This window comes from Fundulus heteroclitus, chromosome 9 (assembly GCF_011125445.2).
Source record: "Fundulus heteroclitus isolate FHET01 chromosome 9, MU-UCD_Fhet_4.1, whole genome shotgun sequence".
In the NCBI taxonomy this organism is placed as follows: Eukaryota; Metazoa; Chordata; class Actinopteri; order Cyprinodontiformes; family Fundulidae; genus Fundulus; species Fundulus heteroclitus.
This window is the reverse complement of record NC_046369.1, coordinates 3,710,899-3,725,898: the sequence shown is the minus strand read 5'-3', so window position 1 is coordinate 3,725,898 and position 15,000 is coordinate 3,710,899. Positions and strand designations below refer to the sequence as shown.

The window sequence follows — 15,000 nt, the reverse complement described above, 5'->3', positions numbered from 1 at the left end:
GTACCGTTTATGTAAAAAAAAAAAATATTTAGCTCAAAGGCAGTTTGTTCCTCAACTCTGTTTCTCATTTCTTCTGACAGAAGAACACGCTTACATTTATCTTGTCATCCTCTTTTTGCCACCATTTCCTGTTTTCAAATGATTAGATGTGCATTTTCCTACGATGAGAGATTTATTTTTATATGAAGTTCAGGTGCCATATCAGTGTATATGTACTGACTCATGCCGTCAGACACTAATGTATTCTCTTCCTTCTGATAGAGATTTATTTCTTTGTGAAATGATTAAACATGTGACTAATATTTAGTTGCCAGGCCAGTGTGTCTGCATAAGTATTACTGCATTGAGCTGCTGAGTCTCTTTGTCGAAATGAAATAAAGTTTTGAGCAGAAATAACTCTGAGTGATTATTTATTTATTTGGCATTTCATTTTCGACACTTTCTCTCTATCATGTTGCAGTCCTTTAAAACGTCTGTCACCTTAGCGAACAACTACAACCAAATTCTCTGAGTTTATGTGGTCATTATATAGCTGAAAATGTTTATTTTAAGTCTCTTCTTTTGCTTTCCCTTTGAATCTTTCCATGTTCTCTTAGTTTTATACTGAAGTGTTATTGTTTTTTCAGGGGCAGCATAAGTTTGAATGTGATGTGATTATTTTCGTTTTTTGGATTTGTTTAAAACAAATCCAAAGTCTTGCAGAAATAAAGAGGGTATTTAGTTATGAGGTGTAGCTTCAAATCAAAATTATATTTTACTTTTGAAAATGTTTCAAATTGAATAAATCTTAATTTAAATAAATCTTAATAATTTACCTATTGATAAATGCATATCAGTTTGACTGACCACTTTAAATAGCCTTTAGTGTGGATGGCTGGATGGATGGATGACATTAATAAGCTCTATGATCTCCTAAGCTGTAAAAGTCAAACTATTGTTGGGTATATTTAAAAATTAAAACATAGATCTGTGAAATTACCAGGCCTACAGTAAAAAAATATGTCATTAAAAGCTAATGTGAGCACATGTCTTGTATTGTCACTCGTCTTCAAGCATAGTTCTTAAAATAGGGTTGAGGTCAAACTCTTTCCAGGTAAATCTTAGCCCACTTTATCTATTCTAAAACCACCCTTGATATGTTTTACATTATCATCTACGGGAACCGCTACCTGTGTCCAAGTTTCAACTATCGAGTTGTCGATTTGAATGGAAGTTGAAGAGTTTGGTGGAAGTCCTCCATCTTCATTATTGCAACCACATCCTGCAAAGCTCCAGTAAGTACTGCTGTCAGTGAAGCAGCCACTTGGCATGATGCTACAACCAGTTTTGTTAGCTTTGTCGACTCCATAAGTACATATCTTCCACATGGCCAAATAGATTCTGGATCATAAGACTGTTCTCCAGGCAGCATTGGGCTTGTCCATGTGGGCAGCTGAAATTTTCAGTCATACCTTGAGGTGCAAATTTTTGGAGCTAAGCTTCTTCTTTTTATTTGGTACGGCCACAGACCAAGATGAGGTTAAACTTTACTGTCCATAGTGGAACGGATATCCCAGGATCCTCCACTGTATTAGTCCTGGTGCTTCTTTGGTTGTTCCTGAACATTGTAAGCAATTTCCTTTTCATAGTAGGGTGGAAGTTGGATTCAGGCAGTTGAAACTTTTTGGCACAGATAGATGATCCAACAGCAAAATAATCCCAAACACACATCATAGATAATTTTTGAAGGCTTCCTAAATGGCCACCATCAATCCTTGTTATTCTGTCGAAAATGAATGGATTAATGTATAAATGTGGGGACAGCGACAGGAAATGAAACTTGACTGTGTGACAATCTCTAGGAAAGAAAAGTGTTCAAAGATCCAGACAGACCTGCGTCAGCTTAAGCTTCTACACACCTCACTGTGTGGCACAGCCGTAGGTGTATGTTCTGATGAGGACATGGCAGAGGGGCCCAATCTTGAGAGAAAGGGCCCCTTATAGGTCAGCACAGAGGGAAGAAGTCATGATTTTTCAGTCAGGGATCGGTCAAATTATTTTAGTAAAACTAGAATTGTGATTAATGGAGACTATCTCAGCATAGTTTTCATTTTTATTTGCAAAGTATTGCATTAAAATACGATACCCACCCAACACCACATTATAGGCCACAGGTGTTTTTCACATCTTCCACCACCTGTTTAATTAGAGCGAGAGCCCGGTTCTGCTGCAGGTTTCTTCATGTTAAAGAGGACTTTGCTTTCCACGTGTTTGTTCAGAATGAGGGACTGAATCTCGTTCTGAGTTAATGTGTCGATGAAATCTACTGTCGACTCGCTACTACCTGCACGTTCAGTACGAGTGATTGCTGCAAAGTCAGCGACTCAATGCAGCCAGCTGGGTTTCCTTAGCTACAAAACTTCTTACCAATTTTAATAACTCCGCTGCATTGCTTTAAAACTAGTATTGTCTGTTCGATTACATCATGTTTAAATACTAATTCATCCGTTGCTGATTAGTTACTCAGTACTTGAGTAGCCTTTCTTACTGGATACTTTTTTTTAGTATTGAGTAATTTCTTGGCTGACTACTTTTTACTTTTGAGTAAAACATTTTTTGAAGTAGTGCTACTCTTGAGTATAATTTTTGGCCACTCTACCCACCTCTGTCCATAACTCTATAAATCTGACACATAACTCTATAAATCTATGTCTAGGTCTTCTGGATGACCTAGACATATTTCTTTGTCTTTAGGTTTTTTTCTTGAGTGATAATAGTCTGAGATGGGAGAGGTATGAATGTAATGTCTGATCACCTTATAAAAAAAAAAAAAGAGGTTGTGCCCAGACTTCTAGGGGGGAATCCTACATTTAGCTTCAGATTCCTCCAGACCCGTGGACTGGCCTGTACCTTGTGATGCAGGCATGACTAAAATACTCCTGTTCAACTAAATCCGTATAAAACAGTCTTCCCTGAGGCAGTCTTCTCTCGCCAGGTGTTCATCACCCCAGTGCACAACAGGTTCCCAGAGTTTGTACGTTTCCTGCTTTGTACTTGGGCTCATACCCAATTTAAAAGCATACATTTACAGATTATGTCAGTTCTTACAATTTGATTTTCTTTACTCACGTTTTATTTTACCACAAACATATTTTCCTTCCTGTACTAACATAAGCACAAACAATGAGCTTATATAAATGTAATTATTTATTTAAATGGTGATTAAATCATGCTATATACATACAGATAGTTCTTTATACATTAAAACTGTTTCCAGTAGAATATGTTATACATGTACAGAGGCTTTTTTGGCAGGACAGCAGTTTCTGAATTGCATGGTGGGAGAGAAAAAAAAAAAAGACAAAATGTGTGGCTTTAGGCAGCTACTAATGAAGTTTGTATTAAAGTCCACAACAAAAATGCATTCGATTTGGTTTAACTTGCTAAAATGTTAGGTTTATCCATTTAGTTTAACCAGATTTTCTTGAGTTCAACAACAACAACAAACACTCCTTATTTATTGTGTTTTCAAAAAAAAAAAAAAAGTGTATTTTATCTCAGTGCAACCCAGTCGTGCTTGACAGCTGATTTAATGCACCGTTGAGGCAGATTGTCCGCTCACCAATCAGACCAAAACTCAAACCGTCAGCAGTCATCCCAAAAACCCATAAACCCCCCCACCACCACCACCACCAGTCCTCCTCATTTCTTGATCTGCCTGGAGCCATCCCTCCAGCCGTCCTTCACCTCCTTGACGAACGCCTCCCGGACCCTCCGCAGGCGGTTGCTCGCCTCCTCCAGGTCAGCGGGGACTCTGCCGGCTTCCTGCCGGACCTGCCGCAGCGTCTGGGACCGCATGACTCGCTGCGACGTGTCGCGGCCGACGATCTGAGCCTTGGTGAGGGCGTAGGCCGTGAGCTGAGCCGCCCGGCGGATCGGACGCGATTCTGCCAACTTCTCAATGACCTGAAGGTTGTTGACGACATACGCCAACAGGCGAGAGAGCATTTTGCCCGCAGTTCGTCCTGCAACGACACCGGGTTTTTACTCGGGAGATAAACGAACATTTACCGCTTATATGTGATACATGATTCTGGACGTCAGTGCACTTAGAAAGTTAACTCACTTCAGCTGGAGGAGGCGATGTTTAGCTTCCAGTCAACGACATTAGAGAGGAGCCGGATGTTTGGTAACACAACGTTCTTCTTCTCTTCTTCTTTAGGGTCTGAGGGACGCTGCGTTCGACAGATGAACTCTGCTGCCACCTGCTGGATGACAGGGAACCGCAGGCGGAGGGTTTCTTTGACATAAAAAAAATTAGACCATAATAGCATATTTCAAAACTATTAGTGCGACATGCACCCTGTTATTCAATATTAAAAAAACGAGCATGTAAGAAAAATTAAACAACATATTTGCGTAAGTCACCAGAGATCCCCAGCCTTTTTGAAACTGAGAGCTACTTCATTGGTACCGTCATACGAAGGGCTACCTGTACTGACCTTTGAATTAGAAGAGTCCAAGCTCACCTTAACTTTACGTAATATAAATCGATTTTTAAGGCTTTTGTCGTTTTTAAATCTGTTTTAATACAAGTATGATTAAAAAGGAAGAGCAACTGAATAAAATTGCATTTTAAATGCAGCTCACAGGATGCTTGTGATTTTTTTTAACAGGCTTGTGCTCTGCAAAAATGAAACTAAACAATTGAAATTTTCTTGAAATGAGTGTATTTGTCTTTGATTTGAGCAGGTAAATAAGATTATCTGCCAAGGGAATGAGTATTTTGACCCCTAAAATAAGATAATTAGATATAATCACTTGAAATAAGATGATGGAGATGATTTTTTCCCATTTTAAGTGCAAAAATCTTATTCCAAGGAGGTTTTGGGCCAAAACCTGACATAGAAATATTCCTAGATGCGGATATGGGTAATGCCATCTTTTTGGATTTGAACCCCAAGTTTTCTAAGAAACCTTTTTTTGTTGTTAGCTGAAAATTACTAGAAAGGAAGACTTGAATATCACTCTTTGCATCTTGAATATATAGAACATGTGAGCTGAGCTTTCTTGTCCTGGGTCTTCCCCTGGGCCTCCTCCCGGTGGGACGTGCCCGGAACACCTCACCAGGGAGGCGTCCAGGAGGCATCCTGACCAGATGCCCGAGCCACCTCAACTGGCTCCTCTCAATGTGGAGGAGCAGCGGCTCTACTCTGAGTCCTCCCCGGATGACTGAGCTCCTCACCTTATCTCTAAGTGAGAGCCCAGACACACTACGGAGAAAACTCATTTCAGCCGGTTGTATCCGGGATCTCGTTCTTTCTGTCACAACCCAAAACTCGTGACCATAGATGAGGGTAGGAACGTAGATCGACTGGTAAATCGAGAGCTTCGCCTTTTGGCTCAGCTCTCTCTTCACCACAACGGATCGGTACAGCGCCCGCTTCACAGCAGACGCTGCACCAATCCAAAAATCCACCAATAATTTTGATTTATTTTATTAAATGTTCTAAATCATTGAGATGCACCTATCGATTTTTAAATACTACAGTGACCAAATACATTAGCGGCTTAAACAAAAGGCTCAAGAGAAATAAGTAACACATTTACAATTACCACTCTTACAATAACGTTTACAATACATTTAACACGTGAATAAATACGGATTCAATGACCGAAACATAAAGAATTTTTTTTCTTTTTATAAATGTCTGGAACGGAACGTCTCCGCGTCCTCCGGAATGTTTATCCAGTAACACCTCCCGCGGGGATCTACATCCGGTCCTTCTGCTCGCACATCCGTTTCCGGAAACAGTGGCTCCCTTCTCCTCTCAGACCCACCACAGCGTTTTCTCTCAGGTGATCGAGCAGAGCTTGACGTCCCTCGGTGCGACCATGCGTCTGTTCCTGCTGGTGCTCATGGCGGCTCTGTCTCTGAGCCCGGCGGCGGGGAGCGGAGCCGACAAGAAGAAGCTGCAGATCGGGATCAAGAAGCGAGTGGACAACTGTCCCATCAAGTCCCGCAAGGGGGACGTGTTGAACATGCACTACACGGGCAAGCTGGAGGACGGCACGGAGTTCGACAGCAGCATCCCCCGGGACAGGCCCTTCACCTTCACCCTGGGCACCGGCCAGGTGATCAAGGGCTGGGACCAGGGCCTGCTGGGCATGTGCGAAGGCGAGAAGAGGAAGCTGGTCATCCCCGCCGAGCTGGGCTACGGAGACCGGGGAGCCCCGCCTAAGATCCCCGGCGGAGCGACGCTCATCTTCGAGGTGGAGCTGCTGAGCATCGAACGGAGATCGGACCTCTGACGCAGGAACGACCGGATGCTCTGAGGAGGTTTCTGCACAGGTGTGCTTTACCTGTCGTGATTACTGTCTGTGCTTGTTGTTGGGTTCCTGATGCATTTTGCCAGATGTTTCTGGGAGTCTACCAAGATAAACATTGAAGAACAATGTAAAGCTTTTAAACTGAATGTTACCCACCATAAAACTTGTCCTACAATCCACTCAACCTACAAGAAGGTTGAGTGGATTTATAGCCCTGCAGGCTCCAGGCCACAAAGTTTAGCAATAAGTAACTCTTACCGCTTAAAGAAAAATACACGATTAATATAAAAACTGATTTTTTATATATTTTATATATATATATATATATATATATATATATATATATATATATTGTTTGTATTTCTGGAGCATGTAACGAAAATAATTTCCCTCTGGGGTTATTAAAGTATTCCTGATTTTATAAACACATGACGGTGAAAATATTTCAGCAATGAAAAGGGAATATTTTGGAAATATTGAAATACATTTCTTTGATAATTACGCTAAATTTGATTATGTATATGTTATGGAAATATATTATTATTTGTATTTTATTTTTTTTACCGATCTAAAATATAGTGATATCTACAAGACAAGCTGATAAAACTGTTTAACCATGTTAAATATTATGACATTATATCCAACGTGAATAGATTTTAATTATGTGATTAAATTTGACCCCATAGTTGTAAGTAAGAGCAACTTTTCTGCAACTTTTGGTCCCCTCTCCTGCGCCTCAGATGGCTGTATTCACTGATTAGTAGGGATGGCCGATGTGGGCTTAAAAACATTTCTAGATGATTATCAAGTGATGATTAAAAAATATATATATATATTGCTAGAAGTTGCTAGATGATGTCATCGACCGGTTTTCACAATTTGAGCGTGAGATTCAGACAGAAGGGGAGACGAATATCAACGTTGGCAAGCGAAAGAAGTGGTACAAAACATTAAATATGTTTAGAACTACTTTATGAACTTTGAGACAATCTCACTACTTTACATGCGTTGCCCAAAACCCCACACTAAATAAATGACCAAAAGTACATGGATGGACATTTTTCTAATTAGGAGATCAAAGTCATAATATTGTCAGGACAAAGCAGTAATGATAGTTGTGATATTGCCAGGGGAAAAAAACTTCTATAATGGGAAGAATAATGATACTCGCAGCAGCACTTATTGTTCGCTACAAACCATGAACTGCAGACCGATCGATGTTCTACGTGTTGTCGCCGAAGTCTGCAATGACAGTAGTTGTGTTTACATTACAAATGTGCGCAAAACATTGTCGACATTCTGCTAATTTCGATAAAACAAATTTTTGCCACATTTCCATTAAATAGGAAATACAATTAAAGTCATACGTTAATGCTTTTATTCATGCGATAATTTTATTCTTTCCACCAGTGCCACTTTTGCCGAGCTTTCTCTTCTCCACCAGGTATTTCTGTTTCAGAGTTTTCCATTTTCATCCTAAGAATCCCGCTTCCATCATGGCCGCTTCAACTTCTTGGTAAATGCTCGCATGTCTTTGCTGTTTTTAATCTAGTATGTTGGTAATACAGCTGTCACCAACTAAATGTAAAAAAAACACGTGGTTGTGAATCCAAATATACCTCGCCATCGTCCTGCTATGACTTCCTGTCGTCTTCTTCGTCTATTTCACCAGTAGTAACGGTCGGCTGTTAATCTTGTGACTCGTGAGACGTGAAAAAACCGATACTATCGCAGTGTTACAAAATATTCCAATTTCGACACGGCTTAAAAACCACCTCAGCCTAGCACAAAAAACTATTTTTGCAAAATAGGAGTATTTTTACAAATCGCCGTGTTTCCATTAAGCACATTTATTTTCGTTATTACAGTTGCTGAGAAAAGTCGCTCGATTTGTCGCTTTTCTGAAAAAAGTCACCAGAGGCGTAAAAACTCGTTAAATCTAGCAGCAAAGTCGCTGAGTTGGTTGTTCGCACATGAGTTGGACCGAAGTTGTGTCGTGCAAAGTAGGCTATAGGCGGTGTAAATTTATCATTTTTATCGTGAGAAGACAAATTATTACCTTGGGGAGTTTTGTTGACGGTATATCGCACACGATGACGTATCGGCCATCGCTACTCGTCAGCATGTCATTCTCCTCTGCAGAGGTCTGACAACGAGCCGTTCGTTTATCTTCAGTTCAATACGTGGAACTTGGGAAAGTTTTGTGACAAACACACAACTGTAACTCCACTTATTTGTGGAGTTGCAGTTGACGATTCGAGAACGAAGAGCCTTTATTGTCATCATTAAACCAAGATGACGTTTTTTTAGTGAGACACTAAAACAAACAAACAAAGTCTAGACGTTGGCTTCTTTCTGTTGTCTGAGCGTTTTCTTTTATCTTCCAGGATCCAAGAATTGCTGCTGCGGTAACTGGAGACTACCTGACCTCTGAAGAATGATCAAGAAGATTCAAGACAAAACCAGGGAAATTAGTCGAATACCTAGCAGTGTTCTCCTTGTAATGGTTTTGTTTAATAGGAACCGATGGGTTTAGATTATTAGATGATTCAACAAATCAAGGCATATTCCTGCTTAGTAATAGGATGGTTAACACTCAGCACGGTGATCGAGGACGTCACAACAAATCACTTCATCAGTTTAATTTCTCTGATTCCAAAGCTTGTTTACTTACATTTCGACATTCCTGTTTCACAATAGGTTGACAACAAATCAGTTAAAATTGAGGTGGGGGGCCAGTTATGAATATTTTTTGTTGACTTTGAATAACAATAAAATGTTTTCCTCATTGGTCTTTGTGGCGATTACTTTAATGTGTGTGATTAGGCTTCAGACTTAGTAAGTATCTTACTAAGGTTATCTTTTTTTTAACATCTTTTGGGGATATACTCCATTAACAGAGATGTTCATGGCAGGTTCACTACCTAATTGTGCTCACTGAAGAAACAGTAGAAGATTCTATGTTTTGAGTTTCCTTAAACAAGTTTTGGACAGGTTTATAGAACACTAAAAAAAAATAAGTGAAAGGACTGCAACACATGCTCTGAAAGGTTCTTCTCAGTCATAGAAAAACTCTTAGTCACTTAGGAGACCAGGCATAAAATGGTATCCAGTCTTTCTACCTTTTTAATATCAAAACATTTAATAGAATATTAGGAACTACACTGTAGGCTGTAAACATTAATTAAATAAAGAGTGCCTATGATAAACAAGTTCAAGGAAACATAGGCCCACCATTGTTTTTAATTTTATGAATTTTGTTGCTTTAAATTGGAAATATTTCATTAAAAGATCTTGACAGTTTTTTTTAATCAGTCACAAGATATATTTTACTGTTATCCAGTCTTTCCACCAAGTGTTAAAAATTGTAAGCCAATATAATGTTGCAGAATGTTGCAAATTCTACAGTTTTACGTTTTAATTTATTTTAATCTTATTTAATATCAAAATATAAAAAATAGAATATTAGTAACTTTTTGTAGTAAGAAAATACTAACGTGACTCAGAGCTGCTGTAGCATGACATCTCTATTCAAATGCAAATGACAGCTGATTAACTATAAATTCAATTGACTATATATATATATATATATATATATATATATATATATATATATATATATATATATATATATATATTCCACTAAGAAAAAGACCTGTGGGAAAGGCTGCCGATGTGTGACTTTTAAAAGGTGATCTGTGAATCACTTAAGGTGTATACCAACCCAGATCGGTAGAGGGCGCTGTTCGAGACCAGTTGCGGCGGAGCCCTTTAACAGACGCACACCTGAGCCGGAAGTTCTTTGTAGCCTTTTCTGAGCTTTGAAAAAGCAACAGAGCGCGCTGTAGCGACTTCTACACAATGTCTGTGAAGCTAAACGCTCTGAACAGCGACTCATACATTGAAATCAGCCAGTACAGAGACCAGCATTTTAAGGTGAGTGCGGTAGGAGCGTATAACTTGTAGCACCATTTACCATGTAGAACATTTAGCTTTAGCTGTTAGCATCTTAGCCAACAGCTAAGATGCAACGGTAGGCGTTGAATGGAGTCGCTTGTCGCTATCCTAATTTATCGATTTATTCATTCGACGTCGGATTTTAACTTTAATTTTCTACACATATACACCTATTGACTATACATAAGTAGTAAAAAATGTATGTATGATGGGAAACTATGGCTACCTTGAATAGCGTTTCTCTATATGTCTGTGATACGAAGGGGCAAATTAAAAGCGAAAGATGTTGGCCTTTTAATTTGTGTTTTTTTTTTTTTTTTTTTCTACTTGCCATGCTAGGAGCAATTTAATTATGTCCCATTTATCAAAGCATGTCAAAGATGATAAACTAGAACTTGCTTGGTAAAATCAGTAACTTTAGACATCTAGAGGCTATTTATCACAACTAACCTGATGTAAAAAAACAAAAAAAAACACGTGTTGGTTTGTTTCATTCTCGCAATAATAAAACACCAACCAATTACTGAAAATGAATCTTAAACGCACAAATCACAGAGCCGAAATCAATACTTGTACACATATATTTATCCATAAGCATAATTTCTCCCTGAGCTTGGTTGAATGGAAACATTGTAATTTATATTTTATATACTCCTTGTTAAAAATTGGCACTGCTTAAGGAATAATACATATAGCCAAAAGTTATATCACCATATTTTTTTTTTTTTTTATTTCAGTCGACATTATATAATTATATCCATGTAAACAAAATAAAAGCCTCAGAAAGACTGCAAAAAAATGCCCACAACAGATACCGGTACACTCTTACAACAATTATTATGCTATGTTTATAAAAATCCTCCAATATAACATTTAAGAAATATTTGCTTTAAAAAATGAAAAAAAAAAAACTATTATGTAGAACCATGAGCGTCAGTCAGTGACAAATGCTGTAATCATAGAATGTAATGCATCTTGAATTATTGGAAGTGTCATATCACCTTTTTTGAATAAAGTTATATCACTATATATTGATTCTGAATTATTGTCTTACATAGGATTTCAAGTCTAAGCTTCATCTGATTTACTCATATTTTTCTTATGAATCAGGGGAATCGCCATGACCAGGAAAAGCTTCTGAAGCAGAGCAATACTTTATATGTCGGGAACCTCTCCTTCTACACCACGGAGGAGCAGGTAAGATCACCACATATGATCACACAATAATGTTTGAGCAAAAAAGAAAAAGGAATCTTTAATTTTTGTTGACAAAACATGAAAATGTAAAGTTGGAGCTCTGCTTCTCTATTGTGAGATTATCACCTTTTTGAGCATTGTGGTCTGTCCAACAAAGGGTTATCAGTAGCATGTGTCTTATGGTATACCTTTTTTAAAGATCCGCTTTTACAGCCAAACATTTATTTTGGATTATGTGGGAACAGGAAAGTATTATTTCCGGTCTTTATCTAAACAGGTACACGAGTTGTTTGCAAAATGCGGGGATGTCAAGCGGATCATCATTGGTCTGGATAAGATCAAGAAGACTGCATGTGGCTTCTGCTTTGTAGAGTATCCTTTCAGGTACAAGTCTCAAAATAGCAAATGCACTAGAAAATCAGGAGTTTGCTAATTCAACAATATGCCTGACTAGCTGCTTGGCTACGCTGAGCATCAAGTGTGTGCGACACGCCTTAGCTGCTGCCCTGTCAGATATTACACGCGGGGAGATGCGGAGAACGCCATGCGCTTTGTTAACGGCACGAGGCTGGACGATCGCATCATCAGGACGGACTGGGATGCCGGCTTCAAGGAGGGCAGACAGTACGGCCGCGGTAAATCTGGAGGACAGGTAAGGATGAGGGTTTTCAATGAGCCGACGTCATTGCCGGCTTCAGCCAGCGTCCTCACTAGATCTTTTTGTTCCATTCTGGGCTTGATGCCCTCATTCAAAACCAAAACGTGTTCCATGTCTGTGATACAGAACCTGTCTCCGTCCTGGACCACACTGTATTGTTCATGCTTGCTAATAAGTGTCTAAACGAATAAATGGAACACCTGCAAGCATCTACATATTGTAATCAAGGAAGAACCAGATTTGTGGAGGTCCTGGCATATCGCCAGCAATTCGCAGAAAAACAGTACAATGGCGCCATCTAGTGACACTTTGACTTACCCGACACTGCAGTCTCCTCTTCTCCAGGGTTGCTCCTTTCTGGACTTGCCTCGGTAGTAACGTATTTTCTGGACCATAAGGCGCATTAAATATTCTTCCCAACTGTGTAATATCACTCCTCCACGTCCACAGCTCTCTATCCGTCTCTGGCAGGACAGAGTAGCTGGACTACACTGCCCTATTTCTAACATAAGGCCAAAATAAATGTAACTTTTATATTGAATTAACTTACTAGGTTTATTGTTGCTAGCGCATACTCCAGCTGCCTTACATAAATGCACTTCTAGTTTAGACATTACAGTCAGGCAGTCTGGTAGACAGCTCAGGGGTCCTATCAGGTAGTGACACAGTGTACTGCAATACTCTGAACATCCATTGAGCAGAGCGGCTTTGTTGCTAACCAAAGTCATACTTACACATTTTAACAAATGTTTGAGCGCATCGTCCCACATAAAATCAGTCGGTAAGCACAACGGTAATCACATATAAATGCGCACAATTAATTTGAGAGGATTTAAGGGATTTTAACTGCACCTTGTAGTCCAATAAATACGGTAATAATTGGTTGAGTCTTCCAATCAGATGGACAGCAGACCTCCACTCTCTGCCTATCTTCGTCTCCGCTGCAGTGCCTCTCCTCACGTCAGCCTCATCCTGTTACCGATTGGTTGTCACGATGCGGCAAGACACACAAGTTCAGATTTTTCAACTCAGGCGACCGTCGCTTCGCGTCCGTCACAGCTGTCGCGTCGCTCTGGGTTTGCTTTAATCGCTAGAACGCACGCGCGCTGCCTCGCTTTGCGTCACATCGCTCATGTTGCACCTGTGCGTAGGGATAACACATAAATCAGCCGCTGAGGCCCCCACATTCACGTTGGGTGTGAACGAACCATTAGAAAATGTAAACACGCATTTTAAAAAGATAATACATTCTCCAAAATGTCTTGTATTCTGACATTTAGTCTATTTAAATGTATTGATAGTCGTGACTGACCTAAAACAAGAGATTTCATCTGATTACATGTCAAACATGTAAAGATGTGATCTGGGTGCCGTTGTGCTTGTCCCGTTGCCTCAGGCCGTGTTTTCTTTGTTGTGCAGGTAAGGGACGAGTACCGGCAGGATTACGACCCGGCCAGAGGCGGCTACGGGAAGCTGGCTCAGATGCATCGAAGTACAGAGAGACCCAATTCTTTCTAGATGGAGTCCCAGCGGCAGTCTGCTTCGGCTGCACAAAAGTCCCGGACAGATTCGTTATGAGAAAGACACGACGTCCGGTTACCGACGTAACCAGGTGGACCGTTTGATCAGAACATTGGCACGGCAAAGCTTTGTGCTTGGAGAATAACTAAAGAATGCCAACTTTAGCAAAAACACTTGTCTAATAAAAACAAGTTCAAGGAAACGGGCAAGCATCGATTTTAATTTGGTGAATTTTTGTTGTTTTTAAGTTGGAAAGATTCCATTAACAGATCTCGACAAGAGGATCTTATTAACTCCTGAGTTGAATTGCTTTACTTAAATGAAACCTTGTCAGAAACTGTACCATTTCTTTTAATAAAAGATTTTTATAAATAATGCCACAATAACTTTTTTTTTTTTATATATAAAAATGAACTTGTCCTGGGGCTTTTTTAATCTCAGCAAAAATGAGGTTGCTGTCTTTTCACTTCCAGTTCATGGTGTGCATAAAATGTTGGAGAACTACAGGATTTAGAAAAAAATAATAGTTTTGACTATGTAGAAAATTGAGGCAAAAGCAACATAAAATATACAAATTAAACCACTTAACTAATCCACCTATAGCCAAGATAAACAGATTGCAAGCTCCATGAAATCTCAAAATTCAGTCTAGTGTCCTTGTCAATTTATTTATATATTTTTTTTGCCTTTTTAAAAGAACATTATTTCCAGCATAACCTGCAAACATTGTATTCTTTGCTATGTTGTTAACCTAAATATGATGCTGTGGGTTCCCTGCACAACGTAAAAATGCAGAGTGTAAAATGTTCAGTGGTTATGCTTCAGATTCAGCGTGAGCTTCATAAAGAAAGTAACAAAATCAGCCTGGAAGCACCTAAAATACCAAACGTGTTAAATAAATTGTGTGGTTTCACAACATTCAGCAGGATTAGTCCATATGTAAGGCAGTTTAAAAGTCACTATCAGTTTCTCCAGGTGCTGTCATGTGGAGACCGTGTTCAATGATTTTGGATTTCTAAGTGCGTGGCTGATTGTCGATTTAGTAATTGATTCATCTATTGGCTGTCTTTTCCCCAAGAGATAATTAATAAATTAACTCAAAACACGTGTTTTGAACATAACATTTATTGCACATTTTAAATGCATTTAAATGGTAAAAAAACCCACTCAATTTATTGCTAACAACATGGCAATGTAATTATTAAGGTCCTTACATATAAATCCCTGTTTGGGAAAACATTAGATGAGGTAACAACATTGCAACTGACTGTTATTTTGCTGACTGATTAATCTGTTGACAATTTTTATTTTATTTTTTTTTTTTTAGATTAATGGATAATCTGGTAGCAAAAAGGTAC

General features: G+C 39.1%; 3 protein-coding genes across 3 annotated transcripts; 2 read left to right on the top strand and 1 right to left on the bottom strand.

Moving 5' to 3' along the window:
- Nucleotides 1–3,660: 3,660 nt before the first annotated feature.
- si:ch211-162e15.3 (protein NCBP2AS2) lies at nt 3,661–4,244 on the bottom strand. The gene is made up of 2 exons (XM_012878039.3): nt 4,106–4,244; nt 3,661–4,004 (listed from the first exon to the last, which is right to left on the bottom strand). Exon 2 carries the CDS (start codon nt 3,985–3,987, stop codon nt 3,682–3,684), a length of 306 nt encoding a protein of 101 aa, XP_012733493.1. The 5' UTR covers nt 3,988–4,004; nt 4,106–4,244; the 3' UTR covers nt 3,661–3,681.
- Nucleotides 4,245–5,753: 1,509 nt separating this feature from the next.
- On the top strand, nt 5,754–9,100 carry fkbp2 (FKBP prolyl isomerase 2). Its single transcript, XM_012878038.3, has 2 exons — nt 5,754–6,331; nt 8,697–9,100. The coding sequence occupies exon 1, from the start codon at nt 5,875–5,877 to the stop codon at nt 6,289–6,291; it is 417 nt and encodes a 138-aa protein (XP_012733492.2). The 5' UTR covers nt 5,754–5,874; the 3' UTR covers nt 6,292–6,331; nt 8,697–9,100.
- A 996-nt stretch (nt 9,101–10,096) lies between these two features.
- ncbp2 (nuclear cap binding protein subunit 2) lies at nt 10,097–14,017 on the top strand. The gene is made up of 5 exons (XM_012877948.3): nt 10,097–10,245; nt 11,377–11,463; nt 11,741–11,835; nt 11,977–12,115; nt 13,541–14,017. Exons 1-5 carry the CDS (start codon nt 10,171–10,173, stop codon nt 13,637–13,639), a joined length of 495 nt encoding a protein of 164 aa, XP_012733402.1. The 5' UTR covers nt 10,097–10,170; the 3' UTR covers nt 13,640–14,017.
- Nucleotides 14,018–15,000: the final 983 nt, after the last annotated feature.

What these genes read in the sequence shown, in the direction of transcription:
- ncbp2 (XM_012877948.3), top strand. Translation starts at nt 10,171, where the DNA reads ATGTCTGTGAAGCTAAACGCTCTGAACAGCGACTCATACATTGAAATC. An exon ending in ACAGAGACCAGCATTTTAAG is followed by an intron (nt 10,246 to 11,376) that starts GTGAGTGCGGTA and finishes CTTATGAATCAG; the next exon opens with GGGAATCGCCATGACCAGGA. An exon ending in TGTGGCTTCTGCTTTGTAGA is followed by an intron (nt 11,836 to 11,976) that starts GTATCCTTTCAG and finishes CTGCCCTGTCAG; the next exon opens with ATATTACACGCGGGGAGATG.
- si:ch211-162e15.3 (XM_012878039.3), bottom strand. Translation starts at nt 3,987, where the DNA reads ATGCTCTCTCGCCTGTTGGCGTATGTCGTCAACAACCTTCAGGTCATT.
- fkbp2 (XM_012878038.3), top strand. Translation starts at nt 5,875, where the DNA reads ATGCGTCTGTTCCTGCTGGTGCTCATGGCGGCTCTGTCTCTGAGCCCG.